Here is a 22,183-nt window from a genome sequence, read left to right on the forward strand (position 1 = left end):
ATATTTGGTTATTAGCCTTTTTGTCTGACATATGACATGTAGGATCTTCTTCCATTCTGAGATTTTTTTTGTCCCCATAGGATGGCTCAGCTCTGGTTTATGGTGGTTCAGGGGAGTGAACCTGGGACCCTGTAGCCTCAGGTATAAAAACTATTTGCATAGCCATTATGCTGTCTCCCCCACCTTCTTCTCCCCCCATTCTGTAAGGAGCCTCTATGTTTGGGTAGTAGTTTCTTTTACTGTGCAGAAGCCTTTCAATTTGATGTGGTGCCATTGGTTTATGATTGTTTTATTCTTCCTTGGAATTGGATCTGTATCATTTAAGATGTCTATAAAATTAGATGGAAAGGAGTTTCACTGCTATTTTCCTCTATGCATTTGATGGTTTCTGGTCTAACATCCAAGTTCTTGATCCACTTGGAGTTTACTTTTTAAAATTTTTTATTATCTTTATTTGTTTATTGGATAGAGACAGCCAGAAATTGAGATCAGGAAGGGAGATAGAGAGGGAGGGAGACAGAGAGACACCTACAGACCGGCTTCACCACTTGCAAAGCTTTCCCCCGTAGGTGGGGACTGGGGGCTCAAACCAGGGTCCTTGGGCACTGTAACATGTGCACTCAATCAGGTGCACCACCACCTGGCCCCTGGAGTTTACTTTTATGTGTGGTGAAATGTAGTGATTTATTCTCCTTTTGCATGTTTCAACCCAATTTTTCCAACACCATTTGTTGAAGAGTCTCTCCTTTCTCCATTACTTATTTGGGCCCCTGGTCAAATATTAGATGTCTGTAGGTGTGGGGAGTATTACCATTTCTGTCCCACCATAACAACCCTCAAGGAACTTCCTTTAATTTTTTAAATATATATTTTTTATTTATACTAATGAAAGATACAGAAAGACCAGAGCACTGTTCAGCACTGACTTATTGTGGTGCTGGGACCTTAGAGCCTCAGACATGAAAGTCTTTTACAAAACTATTATGCTGCCTTCCAAGCCCATTTTGTTTAATCTTCACATTGATGCCTTTAGTATGATTTCTGGAAACAAGACCAGAAAAAGTTATGGTCTCTAAGACTTTAGTCCCCGAAATTTCTGAATTTCATGCCTGTCCATACTTAGCTTCCATCAACTTATCACAGAAGTTATTTAGTTATGACCTCTTTATGGCTACTACGTGTGTGGTAACTAAAGCTATCTTGGTTATGGCATTATCAAAAATCAAAGGAAAAGTTGAATAGAAAAGGACTTTATGGGGAAGAAAACAACTTTCAAGTTAAAAAACAAGTACAGTAAATTTGTTATAAACTGGAATTTGCTTTGGAAATTGTAAAGAAGCCTTCGGATTTAAGAAGAATGTTGAAGTCCAGTGACATGAAATCTGTACGTATGGTCGAGGGAGACAGCATTATGGTTATGCAAACAGGCTTAAATGCCTGAGGCTCCAAATGTCCTAGGTCCAGGCCCTAGCATCATCATAAGCCAGTGCTTTGAGGGGGGAAAAATGAAGGAAGGAAAGAAAGAAAGTGAAAAAGAACAAAAGATGTATATATATTAAGTAGTTCCCTGAGGGAAATCGTGCACATTTCTGAGGGGGGAATTAGCTGTGAGCATGCTCAGTTGAGGAACCTATAATAATCATACATTGCATGTACAGAAATTACAAGAAAAACATCATTAAGGGTATTTCTTTAAATACAGTAATAAAGTGGAAAATAACTGATGAATTAGTTCTAGCAATTGTCTCTATCTTATCTGGCACTATTCAGTATAGTAGAAAGATATATTTTTTAAAGATTTTATTTATTTATGAGAAATATAGGAGGAAAGAGAAAGGACCAGACATCACTCTGGCACATATGCTGGGGGGGGGGGGATCGAACTCGGGACCTCATGCTTGAGAGTCCAAAGCTTTATCAGTACACCACCTCCCAGACCACACATGATATATATATTTTTTAATTGAGAAGTTTAATGTTTTGCAGTGCAGTCATTAATACATGAGTACAAATTCATTATGTACCAGGACCCCACAGTTCTCTTCCACACACTCCTTCTTCCCCAAAGTCCTTTGCTTTAATGCAATACACCATGCATGTTAAAGTTTCTAGGCAGGGAGTCGGGCTGTAGCGCAGCGGGTTAAGCGCAGGTAGCGCAAAGCACAAGGACTGGCATAAGGATCCCGGTTCGAACCCCGGCTCCCCACCTGCAGGGGAGTCACTTCACAGGCGGTGAAGCAGGTCTGCAGGTGTCTATCTTTCTCTCCCCCTCTCTGTCTTCCCCTCCTCTCTCCGTTTCTCTCTGTCCTATCCAACAACAACGACAACAACAATAATAACTACAACAATAAAACAACAAGGGCAACAAAAGGGAATAAATAAATAAAATTAAAAAAAATTTTTTAAAAAGTTTCTAGGCAAAGTCAAATTTAAAGATTAAAGAACTCTGAAAATAGAAAATGTTATATCTCAGATAATAATATATCTTGTTCATCTGTCATTCAAGCGTATATATGACTAACCTTGATCATTTATATCTGTATCTATATATGTGTATATATGATTAACCTTTATTATAAGACTATATATTTAATTTTTATTACTTGGTATCCTTTCATTATTAATATTAAATATACCTTTGTTTGGACATCACCAATGCTTCGCCACTCCAGGATGAGATGGTGAAAGAAATCACAGCACCAAAGCTTTCTTCAGTGCATTAGGTGCCAGTTCAAACCTAGGTCATGCATATGGCAAAGCAGCTTGTTATCCAAGTGAATTATTTTGCTAGCTATCATTCTACCTTTACTAGTATTTTTATTAAGACCGGTGTGAGTAAACTAAATTGCACTGTTGTGCAGTCTAAACTCCTAACATAGCCATGATCAATACTACAAAGAGCTTTGTTTTGTTTTATGATCAAATACAGATGTATCTTATTCAATACCTAATAATATACCATTCATAACTATGTTCTGTAAAAGAGGGTGTTATAAATTTACTTCTAAGTAAAACATACACCTTTGACTGTATACTATAATTATACTAATCGTATTTGCTTTCCTGTAAGTAAATTGTTTTCAAAGTATAAAGTAGATAACAGGAAAACACAGTGATCTATTGTCTCTCATGTCTATAATTTGTTGAGCAAGATAGTCTAAGTTAGAAGCTTGGAAAACGATTTTATTGGTATTTGAAATATTTATCTGTGAAAGTCATGGTCTAAGACCCTTTTAAGATTTAAATTTTAAGTGCTTTCTCTTCTCCTTGTCAAGTCCTGGCATTTTATCATTTGGCATTAATGAAGTAGAGATTACACTCCTCCCCCAAACAGTGTCAGCAAATTATACTTATGGTGTATAATCAATAATATTAAAGGCTATACAGTTTAGATATTTAAAAGAATTGGCATTTCTGCAAAAAAAAAAAAAGATGTTTGCTATGTATTTAAGTGTTGGTCTCTATTATCAGAGAAAATACATTATGCATGTACAAACTATTGTATTTACTGTTGAATGTAAAACATTAATTCCCTAATAAAGAAATTTTTAAAAATAATAATAAATATTGGGCCAAAAAATTGCTTCTCTGGATATTGAGCTGCTTTGCCTTGTATGACCTAGGTTCAGACCCAGTCCCCACCACACCGAAGGAATTTTGGTGCTCTGGTCTCTTTTACTCTCTCTTTCTCTGCCACTGCCTCTTTGCCTCTCTGTCCCTATCTAAAAACAAAAGAAATAATGTGTCCTATTAGGAAAAAAAAAAAAAAGGTTTCTCAGGATTGCAGTTTTGTCTAGTTAACAATTAGATTTCTTTTTATCAGAGCAGTCATCCCGTAAATACTTATTGAATTGTCATCTGAAAGGCAGAATGACTGTATTGCAGCAGTATTACTTTATTATTTAATGATAATTTATGTAAAATATGAAATAAATATCCTCGTCTCGCTCCCCCCCCTTTCAGTCAGCAGTCATGACTTACAAATCATGTATTTAATTTGAATTTGCTTGCTAAGTTGTGGTATTTGTGAAAATAAATAAATATTTGTTGTTTGATTTCTAATGACTATGTTATATTTTGAGAAATTTCCTCATGACTCAATTATCTTACAGCACCAACTCAGCAATAAGATAAACCAAAAAACATGTTTATTTTAGTCTGTCATGATTGCAGTTTATATATATCTTAATTGCTTTCATTGTTTAGGGCTTTTTTGCAGGCATAATAATATTTTTTGAGCTTATTTCATGAGAGAGGGAGAGAAAAAAGGGAGACAGGGAGGAAACCAGAACAGTACTTGATACTAGCAGATATGATGCAGGGAGGGGTCGAACCCAAAGTCTCACACAGGAAATTCATGCTTTCTACCTTCTGATTCCCCTCCTTAGTCTTTCCGATAAAAAGAAGAAAAGAAAATGTAACTGTGAAAATCACTTTAAAATTCAAGGATAAATATACTTTGTCTTGAATCCTAGGTTCTAGCTTTACCATCACATGAGCATGTGGTGGGCAGCAACAAACAAAGGGAAGTCCTTGGATGGTGAAGCAGTGTTTTGGTATCTCCCCTTCTCAATTCTCTGTGTCTCCCACTCTCATCTCTTTTATGAAGAACAGATTGAGCCAGTGAGACATCTCTGTGGTATGACTCAGGTGTGAGGCACTGGGTTCATTACCCTGTACTATATATTTTATTTTTATTTTTTTATCATCTTTATTTATTAGATAGAGACAGCCAGAAATTGAGAGGGAAGGGGGTGATAGAGAAGGAGAAAGATAGAGAGACACCTGCAACACTACTTCACCATTCCTGAAGCTTCTCTCCTGCAGGTGGGGACCAGAGACTTGAATCTGGGTCCTTGCACACTATATATAACATGTGCGCTTAACCAGGTATGCCACGGCACAGCCCCTGTACTATATATTTCAAAAGTTAAATAAATAAGTAAATGAATAACTATAAAACTCTAAAGGGAATCATTTCAGGTGGTCTTGAAACTTTATCTACATTAGTATGGAGGTAGTTAATGTAATTATAATTTTATTTATTAGATAACAAAGCCGTGCCACAGTATAATGATTTCTTAACTATGACATTTGACATAATCCTGTATCTTCAGTTGAAGATCTGGGCCTAGTGCTATCATGTAGTTTATTTTATTTGTGAATGGATGAAAACATTAGGGTGGCATGTAACTTGGGAATACAATTGATACTTTATTTTGCTTTCTTTGTTACACTTGCATGACAAAATAATCTTTGCCTTTTCTAATTCTCATTTCACATTTCACGGCATATGTTTCTCCTTTGGCATAGCCCTGAGAGTTCGGGTTAATAAGAAAACAGAACCATATGTTAAGGCAATATTGACTCTGGAGAACAATTGAGGATGCTATGTTTTTTCCTTGAAGAACTGATAGGGTGGAATTCTAGAGGCACCATTTGATGTCCTACTGAAGAAAAGTTCAGGGGGTCATGAAATCCAGGCTTACTCCCCCAGAAAACTGCAAGTGTCTGGATTCTTCATCATCGGGGGGCCAGGTGATTCTTGAAGGTTAATATAATACACTTTTTTTGGACATGATCTTTCTTTGCTTTTACATTTCCACAGAAATGCTGTCCACTTCCATACTAAGTCCTCTTTATTGTTTTTTATCTTTCCCCTCAGGAATCACAAAAAGAATACTTTGAGGTGAGAAAAATCGCAGGAAAAAAAATGTCACTTTTGTAAGAAGCTGAGCTCCTGAATATCTCTCCAAGGTATGCTGCTGCATAGTAATCAGGAATGTGAAGGGCTTTCCTGCTGAGCTAACATGTTCCTGGTGTGATGAAAAAAAAAGTGAAAATGATAGTAATTTTGAGGGTCAGTAACACAACCATCCTATATCATCTGCTTAAATGGAAATATAGCATGTCAGCTGGATTGTGGTTACTGCTGAGTTGTTAACCCTATTCGATATAAGGGAGGATTTTACTAGGCACTTTCAGTCAATTTTCTTCAACTAAAAATACTACTCAGTAATCTCCTCTATGCACAGGAGAATAGTTGGCTACTGATCTCTCATTACTTACTAACAGAAGCCTTCTGTCTATTAAGAATAACTTCTGATTATCAAGTTATTGAAATATATGCAGTGACAATATTAAAACATGATGTTTTTTTCCCTTTCTTTTTCAGCTACCTAAATACATACTCCATTTAAACAGAAGGAATCTTCAGAAATTCTTCACAGACACTTCAAGAAATCATAAAACAAGGATCATCTGAACTCTGTGGATGAAAAGAAATGCTGTTTAAATCTTCTCAGTGACCAAAGAATGAAAACGAAAATGGCTAGAGACACTGCACCTTGACTTGGAGGAAAATGGCACTTTGGTGGTGGGTGACCTGTGCTGGCACCTATTTGAGGAGATATGATATTGTACCCCTGAGATAACAGTCTTGTAAAACATCTCCCCAGTAGAAATTAAAACAATAAAGATTCTTCAGAGAGAAAACAAAAAACAGGGGATGTCACTGGAACTTTAAACTGTGTTACTTGTATTACATGAATATGTTCTTTTAAAATAAAATACTCTTGTAACTTTGACAGCAGCTTATTTGCAAGTATATCCCATAAAGAACCGTGTACAGTGAAAATAACCACTTCTTCTATTTTTTTTCCCTTTCAGATAGGTACAGAGAGACAGTGAGAGAGAAGGAAAGGGAGGGAAGTGGGGCAAAATAGCCATTTGTATATCACAAACTTTTACTCCACATGTGTAGGCAGTGTTTCTCTGTGCCATTTGAAAGAAATGATCTTTTCTGGGATACTGATTCAAGCCACTCAAAGGTCTCAGCCGTGTGTGTGTGTGTGTGTGTGTGTGTGTGTGTGTGTGTGTGAAATAAAAATCAGAACTCTGTTCAGATGCTATTTTACAAGAACTGAATCACCTTCTCATTGGTTAATTTTTGCTTATCTCACCAATCTTGACTCAGTATTTGTGTTTAACTAGTAATAGTGATCTGTATATCCACTTTGTAGAGATTTGTTTCCTTAAAGTGAAATAGTGAAAAGAAAAAAAAAGTCATTCTGTGCTCACAATAGTTGATCTAATAATGCTGTAAGATACAGAGGATAAAATTGTCAGCTCAGAGTTTTGATAATCTTAGTCAAGTTTATTTAAGGTGAAAAACACTGTTTTCTACTTCAGAAACAACTAAATAAAATAATGATGTCACTCACCTAAGTCTGGCCATAGATTCTAGACTGGTGACTGACTGGAAATTTGATGTTCCAAGAACAAGGTACCATAAAATGAGTCAGTATTTCACAAAGATAGTAGATGACAATCATGCCTTTGGTTCTGAGGCCCTAGATTCAGTCCCTGGTGCCACCATAAGCCAGAGCTGAAACAGTGCCCTGGTTAAAAAGAAAATAATCCAGGATTCAGGCGGTAGTGCAGCGGGGTAAAGCACACGTGGTGCAAAGCGCAAGGATAGGCAAAAGGATCCTGGTTGGAGCCTGAGCCCTGGCTCCCCACCTGCAGGATAGTCGCTTCACAGGCTACTAGTAAAGCAGGTCTGCAGGTGTCTGTCGTTCTCTCCCTCCTCTGTCTTCCCCTCCTCTCTCCATTTCTCTCTGTCCTATCCAACAACAATGACATCAATAATAACTACAACAATAAAAAACAAGGGTAACAAAAGGGAATAAATAAATAAATAAATAAATAAATTTAAAAACTAAAAACATAAAATAACCCCCACCTGCAGGGGGAAATCTTCATTAGTGGTGAAGCAGTGCTACAGGTGCCTCTGTCTCTCTTCCTCCCTATTTCCCCTTTCCCTCTCAATTTCTGGCTGTCTCTATCCAATAAATAAAGATAATAAAAAATAAATTTAAAACATAAAAATAAAATACAATGATTTAAAAAATAATTCTTAAGTATCAATTTTATAAATATTTACTTCAAATCCCAACCTCAAAATTTCAGTCAGACAAATCATAGTCTGTTGAAATTGTAGTTATGAAACCTTATATTATACTGCTGTACAAGTTTCAGGTGTATGTCATTAAAATTCAACATGTGTATAGACTACATTAAATTTTAAGGTCTAAAAATAAGAGCAGAACTCCTTAGTATGCCCTTCTGCTTGCTTCCTACATCTGAATTCTAAATTCCATTTCAGACAATATGTTTACAAAGTCCAGAGGAAGGACGGGATGTTTCAGTGATCGATACTTACGCAAGGATATATTTTATTTCATTTTGTTAGAATCTCAGAATTATGTTAACAATGTCACATTTAAGAATTTATACAGCACGTAAAGAACAAGACAGTCTATCCACTGAAATGATTTTATGTCAGAAACTAACTTATCACCATGTTCTGTGATTATGTGAAAATGCTGAACTTTCTTTATAGATTTTGCTAGATTTCTTACATGCTCTGTAGTTGTGTTCAGGGTCAGCAAAGAACTCTAGAACAACAAAAGTAACTTCACATAACCTTTTATTACATTTCTCTTGAGAATGAGAGCCTTTAACCACTCCTCATTGCTCAGTAAAGACAGTTTAAGCACTTTATATAATTTCTTCTTCTTTTATTAAATTTTTGCTTTATCTTTATTTTACTGTCTAACATTTGAAATGACATTTGAAATAATTTGAATAAACTAATAATGGGAGAATGATAAAAAGTTTCCATGTTTAAGACGGGGAAGAATGATAATAAAGTTTTTTTTTAAAAAAAGTAACAACAACAAAGGTGGGGGGAACGGTAGCACTGTGGTTTAAGCGCACGTGGAGTAAAGCACAAGGATGGTGCAAGGATCCCAGTTCAAGACCCCAGCTCCCCACCTGCAGGGGAGTCACTTCACAAGCGGTAAAGCAGGTCTGTAGGTGTCTGTCTTTCTCTCCCTCTCTCTGTCTTCCCCTCCCCTCTCCATTTCTCTCAGTCCTATCCAACAATGACGACAGCAACAACAGCAACAATAAAAAAACAAGTAACAAGACTGGGAAGAATGTAGAGAACAATAAACTCTGGTACACTGTTGATGGAACTGTAAAGAGCCCCTATGGAAAAAGATGTGGAGATTCTTTTACAAAATGAAACTAGAAATACTGTGTGATCCTGAAGTGTTTTTTGTGTTATTCAGAAACATGCTTAGGCATATTATTTTAAATTTTTTTCAGTAGATATCTATTTGCTTATAACAAGCGCTAGTTCAGCAAAATATGTAAGAAGCTTTTAAATACCAATCTCTGTATCCTACTATGCTCTGTATAAGTAAGGTTTGTAATACATAAATTATTATTTTGTATATGTAACTTTTTGTCTTTACAACTGTGTTATACCTTTTCTTTCTTTCTTTTCTCTTTTTTATTTTGCCTCCAGGGTTATTCTGGGGCTCAGTGCTTGCACAGTGAATCCACTGCTCCTGGAGGCATTTTTCCCCCCTTTGTTTTTGTTGCCCTTGTTGTTGTAGCTTTGTTGTGGTTATTACTGTTGTTGTTGATGCCCTTCGTTGTTGGATAGGACAGAAAGAAATGGAGTGAGGAGGGGAAGACAGAGAGGGGGAGAGAAAGACAGACACCTGCAGACCTGCTTCACCGCTTGTGGAGCGACTCCTCTGTAGGTGGGGAGCCAGAGGCTTGAACCTTGATCCTTACGCCTGTCCTTAAGCTTTGTGCCACCTGCGTTTAACCTGCTGTGCTACCGCCTGACCCCCGTCTTATACCTTTTCAAGGGCATTTGGGTATACATTGAAACCTATAAAAATAACTGAGATGGTTACAAAAGCGACATTTAAATGTTGCTATTATATATCAATTACTAAAGGCTTTCACATAATTTATCTGATTTGCTACTCAAAAATCCTTATGGGCAAAGTATATAGCTATTGTTTTCATTACCCTAATTTTATATGTGTGTTGACAAAGTACCTAGAAGAAATGTAGATTTTCTGCATGTATTTTGAGATCCCAACTTATGCCTTTTGGCCCTGGATATACCTAGTCCTTTTATTATGTCCTACAGTTGGTCTAAGAAACAAGTGTAGTGATTGGCATGTAGTTGACTACGAATACTGTTCCATTGGATATTGACCAATAAAAGCTAAAAAAAATAGTGTTTGAAAACAAATAATTTTATCTTTATAAAAATATCTAATTTAATTTATTTATTATTACATAGATATTGAGAACGTATGGAAAGGGGAAAAGGCAGAGAGAGACCTGCAGCCCTGCTTCACCATTGGTGGAGCTTTCCCCCTGCATGAGGGGACCTGGGATTTGAACCTGTGTCCTTGCACACTATAATACGTGCATGTAAACAGGTGCACCACCTCTTGGTCCCAACAAACAACCTTGTCTTAATAAAGATTCACAAATATGCCTGTTTCTCAAATAATTTTACTGAGAAAATAATGGCTTATAGGACAATTAAATAAGAAAGGTACAATGGGAGCTGGGTGGTAGCTCAGCAGGTTAAACGAACATGGCACAAAGCACAACAGGCCTTAAGAATCTCCATTGGAGCCCCCAGCTCTGCGCCTGCAGGGGTCACTGTGCTAGAGGTGAAGCAGGTCTATCTTTCTCTCCTCCTCTCTGTCTTCCCCTCCTCTCTCGATTTCTCTCTGTCCTATCCAACAACAACAGGTATGACAACAATTACAATAAAAACTACAACAAGCACAACAACAAGGGCAACAAAATGGAAAAAATAGACTCCAGGAGCAGTGGTTTCGTAGTGCAGACACAGGGTCCCAGCGATAACCCTGGAGGCAGAGAAAAAAAAAGTGTAGTATGTATACACAGTGGACTACTACAAATATCTCTAATCACCATCTGAAATTGTATAAATAAATTTAAAGGTAAAGGTCAAAATTTTCCCCTTTAAATTCCATTATGTCACTTTCATTTTGGTAGCTTCTATGGTGCATTTTAATATTATGTGAAATTTAACAATTGTGGTCAGAAATTCGGCACTTCTTACAGTGGTGCAGTATTTTCAGCTATTTGTGTCACATTTCTGACTCTAGATGGTGTTTGAGTTTGCTACCCCTGCTAAATATACTGTATATAAGTCACTTTTCATCCTTAGAAATTGTCTCTGATACTCATACTCAAGTAAATTATTTTTCGTTCATCTCTGGGATTCAACTCTCTTATATATGCTTTCTCTTTAGTGGTTTCTGTTCCTTCCTTTGCTGATTATTTTTTTGGGGGATAATTATCTGAAGTGACTTTTCAATGTATAAAAGGTTCACAGAGTGAAATATAAAAAGAGTTCTACAAGTAAATTACCAGCCTAACTTGGGTCTGAAATAGGAGACTCATGAAAACTGAATGCTCTTTATATTTATTTTACAAGTTAATAGGTAATGGATATGCACTACTCTAGTCATACAGAAAATGCAATGGATACCCCCATGGAAAAAAGAAAATGGATTTGAGAACTGGAAATTGCTTATAGGAAAAGGACAGTTAAAATATGGACGGGCCATTTTCTGGATGGTTAAGTTTCAGAAAAGCTGGTTCTATCCAAATGTACTAAAATTGATTAAACTTCATTCAGTGACCTTTCTAGCACGTGAAATGTATACAGACACAGGAGGTGTTGTCGTGGTCATCAGTCCTCAATTTGGAAAAGATTCTACAAGTGATTATGATGTCTTACAAATGAATATGATATGTTATCTTAATATGACAGGTGTGTTACTTGCCTATTCATATGAAACTATGATTCTCAAACTTTGGCTTGCAATCACCTAGACAGCTTATTAGAGCAGAGGTTCCTATGTCTCTTTTCTTAAAGTTTATGATTTAACAGGCATGAGTTGGGACTAGAGAATTTTCTACTGCAATAGGACTTGTAACACATAATTTATATGCTTTCTGTTTTTTAAAAAAATCATTGGAAATATTATTTTTTTATTTGATAGGACAGAGAAATTGAGAGGGGAAAGGAGGATAGAGAGGGAGAGAAAAAGCTATTTCACTAGCCACAGAGAATTAACATTTCTAAAGAGTTCTCTGCTGATACTGGTATTTCTGGTCTGTGAGTAGCATGGATACAGATAGAAGAGACAGAAGTGTAGCAAATCTTCAGCAACCTTTATTAAGCACAGTTTCAGATAGACTGCTTCAGCCTGATCTTTATCATTATAAACTCCTCTCAAGGTTCCTACACATATTTCTGCACCACTAACAACTTAAAGAAAGTTCAAGGTGTTTGATTGTATATTTATTTATTTGCTTATAGAATAATATCTGCTGTGAAGATGTATATGAAAGAACTTCCCCATGCAATTACTGGGTGTGTGTCTGGAAGCCACTGTATGTTTACTCTGTTTTTGATTATAATTTTCCATATATTGCTGTCTAAAAGTTTTGTTGTCTAAAAGGTTTAAGGTGGGATAGACATTTACTAAGAGCCTAGTAAGGAAGATACCTTCGGTTAGTGTTACTAGATCATAGCCTGAAGCGGAATCCTGATGTACTACAGTAACTAAGGCTCTTGTTTCAATATTTCTAGAAGTCCCAAACCACCTCTCCACCTCTTCTCTCTCTCTCTCTCTCTCTCTCTCTCTCTCTCTCTCTCTCTCACACACACACACACACACACATACACACACACACACACACACACACACACATCCCTATCAACTGTAGGTAAAGATAGATACTAGAAGTTGTCTGGTAGGAATGATCTCACATAGGTGAATCTTAAGAACAATGAACAGTAAAAGAAAACATATAAATCTTGGACTGTTTATGGTATATTACAACAAAGCAAACAACTCTGGGGAGAGAGTGAAAGGGAAAGAATGAAGAGACAATGGTGTTTTATTGTGTTTCCTAGACACCAATCGAGGAGATGAGAGATTGTGCCTATATGTTAAAGACTATACTGAAAACCATTAACCCTTCCATAAAATTAAAATTTAAAAAAAATGTGTGGTTGTATTAGTGAGGGCAGGAATCTAGGAAAGCCTAGCTACTCCCATGCCCCTCCAAAAAAGGCAATTTATTGTCCCCTTTAGCCCCTTGTTCAGAAATGCCAGATGCCTCCAGTTATAAGTATTTTCAAAGTTCAGTAGCTTAAAATATAAGCTTCTCTCCTATTAATTCTTAGCCATTTGCAAAAGTTAATGTCAATTCAAATATATGCTTTCCTTATTCAACTGATGCATTACTGACATTTTCATGGGGTTTCTGAAGAAAGCAAAGAGTAATTCCTGTCTGTGGTATGCCACATATTAGTGCTTGCTAGAATTATTTACCTTAAATGTACGAAGATAAAGAAAATAAAATGTACTTACTGCGCCTAGAGTTTTGAATAGTTGGAACTTACACAATAATATCTCCATATTTCATGTCAAAATTCATTTTGATATTTTTCTATTTTTTGTCTGAAATAATATTTTGATATTTTTCTAATTTTGTCTGAAATAATATTTGTAAATTAGCATTATCTGTATCAGTGTATGAAATATTGATTACTGCTTAGTGCTTGTAAATACATGGATGCAATAAAACACAAGTTTTGTGAAGTACTTTGATTATTTATAACTTCTGATTTATTTATGACTTTTGAAGATTTTAAAGTCAAAATAATTTAGAAAAATCCTTAACCTTTTCTATTTGCTATGACAACCCTCATATTGATTTTTCAAATCTCTTCCCTTTTAATATATTATTTTCTGTTAAAATGTCTATAAATTATCTTCCTCATTTTCTTCTTTAAAATTAACTTTGTTTTCCTTACTATGTTATGTAAACATATAACCACCTTTAATTGATTATTCTTAATTTCTTCTTAGGATATCCTTTCTAACAAATTCCTTTAAATATGTGGATGATAGTGAACTGATTTGACAAATCTTTCTTCTGATTTTAGCTAATATTTTTTTTAATTTTTTTGTAGTTGTAAGCTTTGTTTTCATTTTCTCAAAACAAATGAATCATTTATAAAATATAAAACTGAATTAAGGATAGATAATTTTTCATCCACATAATAGTTGCATTTTCTCAAACTAGGAAATAGTGGTGTTTGCCAACACAGACAAAATTGCTTCACTGAAATTATTCATCTTTCATTTTGCTTAAGCTGAAACTTGAAACAAATGTCTTCTCTTCATACTATAATTATTATTCTAGCCAAATAAGAAGTTATTAAAGTTTTAGGAACATATGATACTTTATATTATCCAAATGCTCTTCAACAATTCCTGGGGATGTGTTTTTTAGTGAGATTGATGTGGTAGATAGGTATCTTGAAGCAGAATCAGTAATTAGGGCAATTTCCAAAACTGAACAACCTCTTCCCTCCTCCCTAATAAAAAAAGGGACATGGTACATGAAAATGAAGACATACTTTATATATATTGACTGTTAAGATTGTGAAAGTGAGTTTTAGTCATAACATTTTTATTCTTTATTACCAGGAAATGTACAGCATAATGAAAGAAGTAGCGGCAGCAATTCACACAAAAGTAATTTTCAAACTGACATTACAGTGCATTAAATTTTAGTTAAGCATAAGGATAGTGATTTAGTTATGAATGGGTGATGACTTCAACTTGAATATAGATGAGTGATAGTATGATGTAGTTGTTAAAAACTTCCATTAAAAAAAAACCCTCCAGTTTAGGATTTTGTTTTACACTATTTCAGCCGCAAAAGATTTCAAAGAAATTTTCAACCTTCAGATAACAGGAAGAAATCTGTATTTAGTCTTCTAACCGGCATATATGAGTATTTTTTCAATGGTCGTTAACGTTAGTAGGGTTTTTTTGTTTTTTGTTTTGCCTATTTCTTTTTGCCACCTCTGGGTTTTCACCTCTCTGGATGGATGGCTTTTTCACATATATATATAGAGAGAGAGACAGAGAGAGAGAGGAGAGAGAGAGAGAGAGGAGAGAGAGAGAGAGAGAATAACCTACAGTTTCCAGGTTTCCTTTGGTGATGTGAGGGTCAGGCTTAGACCTTAAACTATTATTAGGTCTTTTAAATAGACTTTATCAAAATGAAAGAAGGTTTTCAGATCACAAACAAAATTAATTCCCTTTAACACCAAAATTGGTGGCAATGCTAATTTTCACATTGAATAAATGAAAACAGCTAGGCATTTAAGCTTGAAGCATGAATTACACTGATTTACAAATTCTTCTGGATTAAGTAAAATAGAAAGTGCTACAGTTTGTTGGACATGCACTAAAAAAAAGTTTTAATTAATCTAGTCACTAGCAGATTAAGTCACTTGTCATTTTCTGTGCACTCGACACAAAAATCACTTGTTCAACAAATGTTCTTTGATTGCCTATTAAGTGCTTTGTTGTTTTAATCCAATTCTGCAAAAAGAAATACCTTTTTATGCCATGGCTATTTTCCTTTTCTACAGACACTTCCACTGGGCCTTGGAGATGGGCAATTCTATGCCTGGACAGATGGTTTGAGAAGAAAGGACTGGCATGACTATGAAAGCATTCAGAAAGAGGCTATGCGCTCAGGTATGAACTTCAGTAAGCCAAAGTGCCGTTATACTCACTGTAGTGTCTCATTTATTACTTAAAATAGTGTAAATAGAAGTCCTTCTGTACATAGTAATGTTATTTCATGGGGGATTTTGTATTTTAATGTTGGGTAGGACTAAAATTTTAATTTCACAGAAAAAGCAAATAGACTTTATAATACTAGCCAAATAAGAGGTCATTAAAGCTTTAAAGATGGGAGTTGGGTGGTAGCACAGCGGGTTAAACATAGGTGGCACAAAGCGCAAGGACCTGCATAAGCATCCAGGTTGGAGTCCCATCTCCCCACCTACAGGAGAGTCAGGAGTCCTTACACAGGTGATGAAGCAGGTCTGCAGGTGTTTATCTTTCTCTCCCCCTTTCTGTCTTACTCTCCTCTCTCCATTTCTCTCTGTTCTGTCCAACAATGACAACATCAACAACAATAATAACTACAACAATAAAACAATAAGAACAACAAAAGGGAATAAATATTTAAAAATAATAATAAAATACAATTTTAAAGACACAAAATACTTTATATTTCCAAATTGTTCTTCAACAGTTCTTGAGGATGGTCAGAATTTTTCAGTGAGACTGACTTGGTAGATATGTATTTTGAAGCTGAGATACACCTGACTGTGAATGGAAAGTTCTCAAGGCGTATCACAGTTCTATTCAATGTCTGGGGGATAGCAAGTTAGTAGATCACAGGAGTCCAAAGCAGGTTGGTAATGCTCTGATAGAAAGATAGTTATATGACATCAAGTAAACTTCTATGTATATTTCTTAATTCTAGTCTTGTACTAAAGAGGAGACATGGAAAGAGAAGGGACATTGTAGTACTTATGATAAAAAATAGAACTAAACTCCCTGGGAAGTACTAAAATATTATATTGCTAGTCAGAGAAATTTAGAAAAGTATATAGCTAGACACTGAATGTACTTTCAATTTACTTTAATTGTATGAGGTAGGATGGACATATTCCATTGTTCAGACAAAGGAGCTCTCTTTCATATGAAGATACCACAGAAATAGGGAAGCTATTGTTTAATAAAAATATCTGATCAGCTCTGAGACATTGCATTAAGTCAACAGCAAAACAGCTCTGAGACATTGCATTAAGTCAACAGCAAAAACATCTCATACTGTGAAGGCCTTTTTGTGAAACTTGCTCATAACTAACTTACACCTGCAGGAAAACTGGAATAAAGATTTTAAAACAATTATGAAACTGTTCCAGGCTATGAAATGTTCTTAGCTCTGGCTCAGGTGTGGTTGATGTAATTATTACAGACTTTGTTCATTTTCTTCTTTCTTTTTGCCAGATAAAGCTATCCCATAACCACCCTTATTCCCCAACAGCATTATAGTTGTTACTCCCAGTGATTTCAGTTCTCAGAGATGCAACCTCTACCAGGTTGTCTTGTAGTGTTATTAGAACCCCATCAATGGTCCCCATTACTTCTTCTTCTAGCGTTTGCCCTTCTTCCGTAGCCAGTTAACAGCGTCAGGTTGAGCCTGATGTAAAGTTTCGAGACCTCCTTTGAATCTGGAAAGGTGGCAGTCGTTGACTATGTGGGTCATAGTCTGTCTGTAGACGCAAGGGCAGTTTGGGTCGTCTCTGGTTCCCCAGCGGTGGAACATAGCGGCGCACCAGCCATGGCCTGTTCGATAGCGATTGAGGAGGGCCCAATCATAACGTGCTAGGTCAAAGCCGGGTTGACGTTTGCAGGGGTCTGTGATGAGGTGTTTGTTCTTTACCTCAGCTGACTGCCAACTCTGTTTCCAAGAGACTGGAACAGAGAAGTTCAGTGTAGGCATAGGGGACCAGATTGGGTGACGAGACGTCAAGTGTTGGACAGGGTGTGCGAAGATATCCGTGTATATTGGCAGGTCCGGTCGAGTGTAGACGTGGGAAATGAACTTAGATGATGCCGCATCCCGACGAATATCTGGTGGGGCGATGTTGCTAAGAACTGGCAGCCATGGAATCAGGGTGGAACGGATGGTTCCAGAAATTATCCTCATGGAGGAATATAATTTGGAATTGACCAAGTGGACATGGGGGCTACGGAACCATACTGGGGCACAGTATTCTGCAGTGGAATAGCATAATGCCAGAGATGATGATGGTAGTGTGGAAGCGCTCGCGCCCCATTGCAAGCTGGCCAGTCTTGCAATGATGTTATTCCTCACGCCCACCTTTGCTGCAGTTTTTATGAGATGTTTGTGAAATGACAGAGTGCGATCGAGAGTAACGCCAAGATAGACTGGCTGGGCTTCATGCCGGATTCTCGTACCGCCAAGCTGCACATTAAGCTCACGCGAGGCCGAGGCATGGTGTAGATGGAAAACAGATGATACCGTTTTTGCAGTGCTAGGGATTAGTCACTATTTTTTACAGTAATCAGATACCAGAGACATGTCTTTCGTGTTTCCTCGAGGATGTTGAACTTGGATGCCTGAGTTGCACAGCAGATGTCATCAGCGTAGATGAACTTCCTTGAAGAAGTTTCTGGGAGGTCATTGATGTAAATATTAAATAGTGTAGGAGCCAGAACAGAGCCCTGGGGGGGGGGCACTTGAGACAAGTCTCCATCTGCTAGACTTGTCACCCAGATGCACCCGGAATCTTCTGTTTTGCAGAAGAAACGATATAGTGTTGGCCACCCATGGAGACAGGCATCTTGAGATCTTGACTAGGAGACCACGGTGCCAGACCGTGTCATAGGCTGCTGTGAGATCAACAAAGACAGCACCCATCTTTAAATTCTTCTGGAATCCATTTTCAATGTAAGTTGAGAGGGCCAGGACTTGTTCGCAGGTAGATCTTCCTGGGCGGAAACCAGCTTTACTAACAAGTCTTTAGTAATCCTCTCACTTTCCCATGCTTATTTTTTCCTATCACTTTGTCCTATCAGACTTATATTAATCTAACCATCTATTCCTTTTTTTAAAATCTATTCTCTTAATAAACTCATGGTCTATTTCACTGGCCTGCATTTTTACCCATCTTATTTTTAAGTTGTTGTTGTTTTTACCAGAGCACTGCTCAGCTCTTGCTTTTGGTTGTGCTGGATTGAACCTGGGACTTTGGAGCCTCAAGCATGAGAGACTCTTTGCATAACCATTATGCTATCTACCCATGCCTTAACTATTTATTCCTGCTGCCAGCCAGAGGAAGCTCAGTTTGGGGGTAGGGGGTACACTTATGTAATATAATCACCTAAAATTGCCACTAGTTAATAATAATAGTAATAATAAACTAAACTTTACTAAAAGGATGCTTTTTACTCAGTAATTTATATAAATATTTAATTTAAACCTTTTACTGAATTAATGAGGTATTATTTTTCCCAATTTGTAAAAGAGTCATTCTTTAGAATTAAATATCACCCAAGATCAAAATAGTACTTTTCAGAGTGACATTAAATATCAAATAAATCTTCTGCTCCATTATACCACACTACCAAATATCAAATAGTAATACTAGGGCACTCTGTAATAATGACAAGGGGACATGTGGGAGAGAGACATGCCTGGAGACATGTACTAGCTTTTTCATTTGAGTGGCTAAAGGAAAAATGAATTATCTTTCTAATAATTTCCTTTGTAGAATTGCTATAAAGTTAAAGAAAACATATCTAACATAATTGGCCAACTATTAAAAAATAATAGAAATTTAACTAGTGATGATTGGAATTGTCAATCCATCTAAGTTTCTTTCACTTGATTTTACGTAATCTGTATACCCTTTCTTATATCTATGAGTTTTCAGTATAAAGCTCAGGAAATCACCTCTATTTCTGTGTCATATTATACAATATGGCTCATAAATAAGGATATTTTTCATATCCTTCTCACTTGACCCAGAGTAAATTGGTCTCCAATGAAATTTGGCAATATAACATATTTTCTATAGAGGAAACATTTTGTGAACATAAAACTTTAAATGTGAGCATGTTATGTAATTCACTAGTAGATACAGGTATAATGGTCCATGATTCACTACTTTTCGAAATATTAGAAATACAACTTGAGAAGTTCTAAGTACATGCTAACATACATGTACTAGAGTTAAATATATGTTTCAATGTCTAGACCAAGAAAATAGACTATTTGTACTGTTCTGACCTTACAAAATTTTTGTTTTGTATACCTAAACATGTTTAAATTTACCTGTATTTGTACTTTATGGAAAATTATACCTGATAGTGTTATTTAAACTTTTTTAGTTTTTTTTTTAAATTTTTATTTATAAAAAGGAAACACTGATAAAAACCATAGGATAAGTAGGGTACAACTCCACACAATTCCCATCACCAGAATGCCATATCCCATCTCCTCCCCTCCTCCCGAGAGCTTTCCTATTCTTTATCCCTCTGGGAGTATGGACCCAGGGTCATTATGGGTTGCAGAAGGTGGAAGGTCTGGCTTCTGTAATTGCTTCCCTGCTGAACATGGGTGCTAACAGGTCGATCCATACTCCCAGCCTGTCTCTCTCTTTCCCTAGTGGGGTGGAGTTCTGGGGAAGTGAGGTTCCAGGACACATTGGTGGGGTCCTGTGTCCAGGGAAGTCTGGTTGGCATCATGTTAGCATCTGGAACCTGGTGGCTAAAAAAAGAGTGAACATATAGAACCAAACAAATTGTTGACTAATCCTGAACCTAAAGGCTGCAATAGTTCATATGAAGAGTTGGGGGGGTCTCTATTTTGTAGATAGACAGTAGGCCTATTTTAATTATATTCCAAAGAGCCCATGAGTATATTAGTGTTTTTGTGTTTGTTTGTTTTTGGTTTTTTCTGAGCCTGAGATCTGATATGCAGGTGGATCCAAATTACTCTCTGGGGAGATGATGTCATGGCTGGAAAAAGGACCAGAAAGCTTGATCAGGGAAGAGAGTAGCTCCCAAATATGGGAAAGGTGTATAAATATTGTTAACTGTAAACCCCATCGATTTGATCTGATCTGGGCCCTTTTTTTTTTTTTTTTTTTTTAGTTTTTATTGCCACTAGGGCTTTATTGCTGGGCTCCGTGTCTATACTACCACTCCTGGCAGCTATTTCTTTTCCCTTTTTTTTATTTACTTTTTAATTTTCTCTTTCTTTCTATCTTATTTGATAGGACAGAGTGAAGTTTAGAGAGGAGGAAGGAGATGGAGTAAGAAAAAGATATATACCTGTAGATCTGCTTCACTACTTCTGAAGCTCCCCCCAAATCCCTACAGCTGGGAGCTTGGTGCTCAAACCCAGGTCCTTGTGTATGCTAATGTGTGATGTCAATTGGGTGCACCACTGTCCAGCACCTTCTGGGGTTTCTTGTACTCAAAATTATTTTTGGATTCATTCATATCAGCGTATGCAATTGTATTTTATTCATTTTTACTGTTGTTTAATTTTCTACAACATTAATCTCTGTGGTTATTTATAGAGTTCTTATGCATGGCCTGGGATGGAGACAGTATTTTCCCAGGATACATAGCTGGTGGTAGATTTTATATGTATATGGAATGCATTTTAGTTAGCTCACATAATCCATAACATTTTTTCCCAAAGTTAATATGCTAATTTCACTCCAGTCAATAACAGATGTAACTCCTACTGTTCTTTTCTCTTGTCATGCATGAGTTGATGTCTTAAATTCTCATCCCTTCCTTGTTGAATGTATGATATACTATTTTATTATCTTAATATTCATTTATTATTTATATATTTCTAGATCACTTGTTCAGCTCTGACTTAGGTGTGGCAGGGGATTGAACTTGAGTATGAACGTTTTTTGCATAACTACTATGCTACCTCTCAGAACCCCATCACTTAATTTTCTATTTTACAAATTTTAATATAGTTGAGTATTTATGTATATAGCATAAATTGTGCCTTCATTTTGGTAAAATCCATATTAATTTGTTTCTAGCTATTGGATTTATTACTTTCTTTAAGAATCCACATATTGTGCTATTTTTACTTTGAATAATATGCTCCAGTGGGGGCCGGTGGGGGTGCACCTGGTTGATCGCATGTATTACAGTGCACAAGGAACGGGTTCGAGCCTCCAGCCCCCACCTGCAGGGGGAAAGCTTTGTGAGTGGTAAAGCAGTGCTGTAGGAGTTTCTCTGTCTCTCTCCTCTATCACCCCCTTTTTTCTTGGTTTCTGATTGTCTCTATCCAATAAATAAAGATAATACAAGAAATTTAAAAATAGGGGAGTCAGGCGGTAGTGCAGCAGGTTAAGCCCACGTAGCGCAAAGAGCAAGGATTAGAGTAAGGATCCAGATTGGAGCTCCTGGCTCCCCACCTGCAGAGGAGTCACTTCACAGGCAGTAAAGCAGGTCTGCAGGTGTCTGTCTTTCTCTCCCCATCTCTGTCTTCCCCTCCTCTCTCCATTTCCCTCTGTCCTATCCAACAACAAGGACCTCAGTAACAACAGCAACAATAAAAACAACAAGGATGCCAAAAGGGAAAAGAAATAAATATAATAAAAAAATTTAAAAGAGAAATTAAAAAGGGGATCGGGCGGTAGCACAGTGGGTTAAGCGCACGTGGTGCTAAGCACAAGGACCGGCATAAGGATCCCGGTTCAAGCCCCCACTCCCCACCTGCAGGGAATTCGCTTCACAGGAGGTGAAGCAGGTCTGCAGGTGTCTGTCTTTCTCTTCCCCTGTCTGTCTTCCCTTCCTCTCTC

The 22,183-nt window shown here is 36.7% G+C and overlaps 1 protein-coding gene across 1 annotated transcript in view; it reads left to right on the forward strand.

The window, feature by feature from the left end:
- GALNTL6 (polypeptide N-acetylgalactosaminyltransferase like 6) overlaps window positions 1-22,183 on the forward strand; it is a 1,261,228-nt gene that overhangs the window by 405,599 nt on the left and 833,446 nt on the right. The window contains exon 3 of the mRNA XM_007523011.3: window positions 15,386-15,494. Within this exon, the coding sequence (XP_007523073.1) occupies window positions 15,386-15,494 (109 nt within the window). The remainder of the gene's footprint in view (window positions 1-15,385; window positions 15,495-22,183) is intronic.

The sequence above is a fragment of the Erinaceus europaeus genome, chromosome 2 (genome assembly GCF_950295315.1).
Source record: "Erinaceus europaeus chromosome 2, mEriEur2.1, whole genome shotgun sequence".
NCBI classification, from domain to species: domain Eukaryota; kingdom Metazoa; phylum Chordata; class Mammalia; order Eulipotyphla; family Erinaceidae; genus Erinaceus; species Erinaceus europaeus.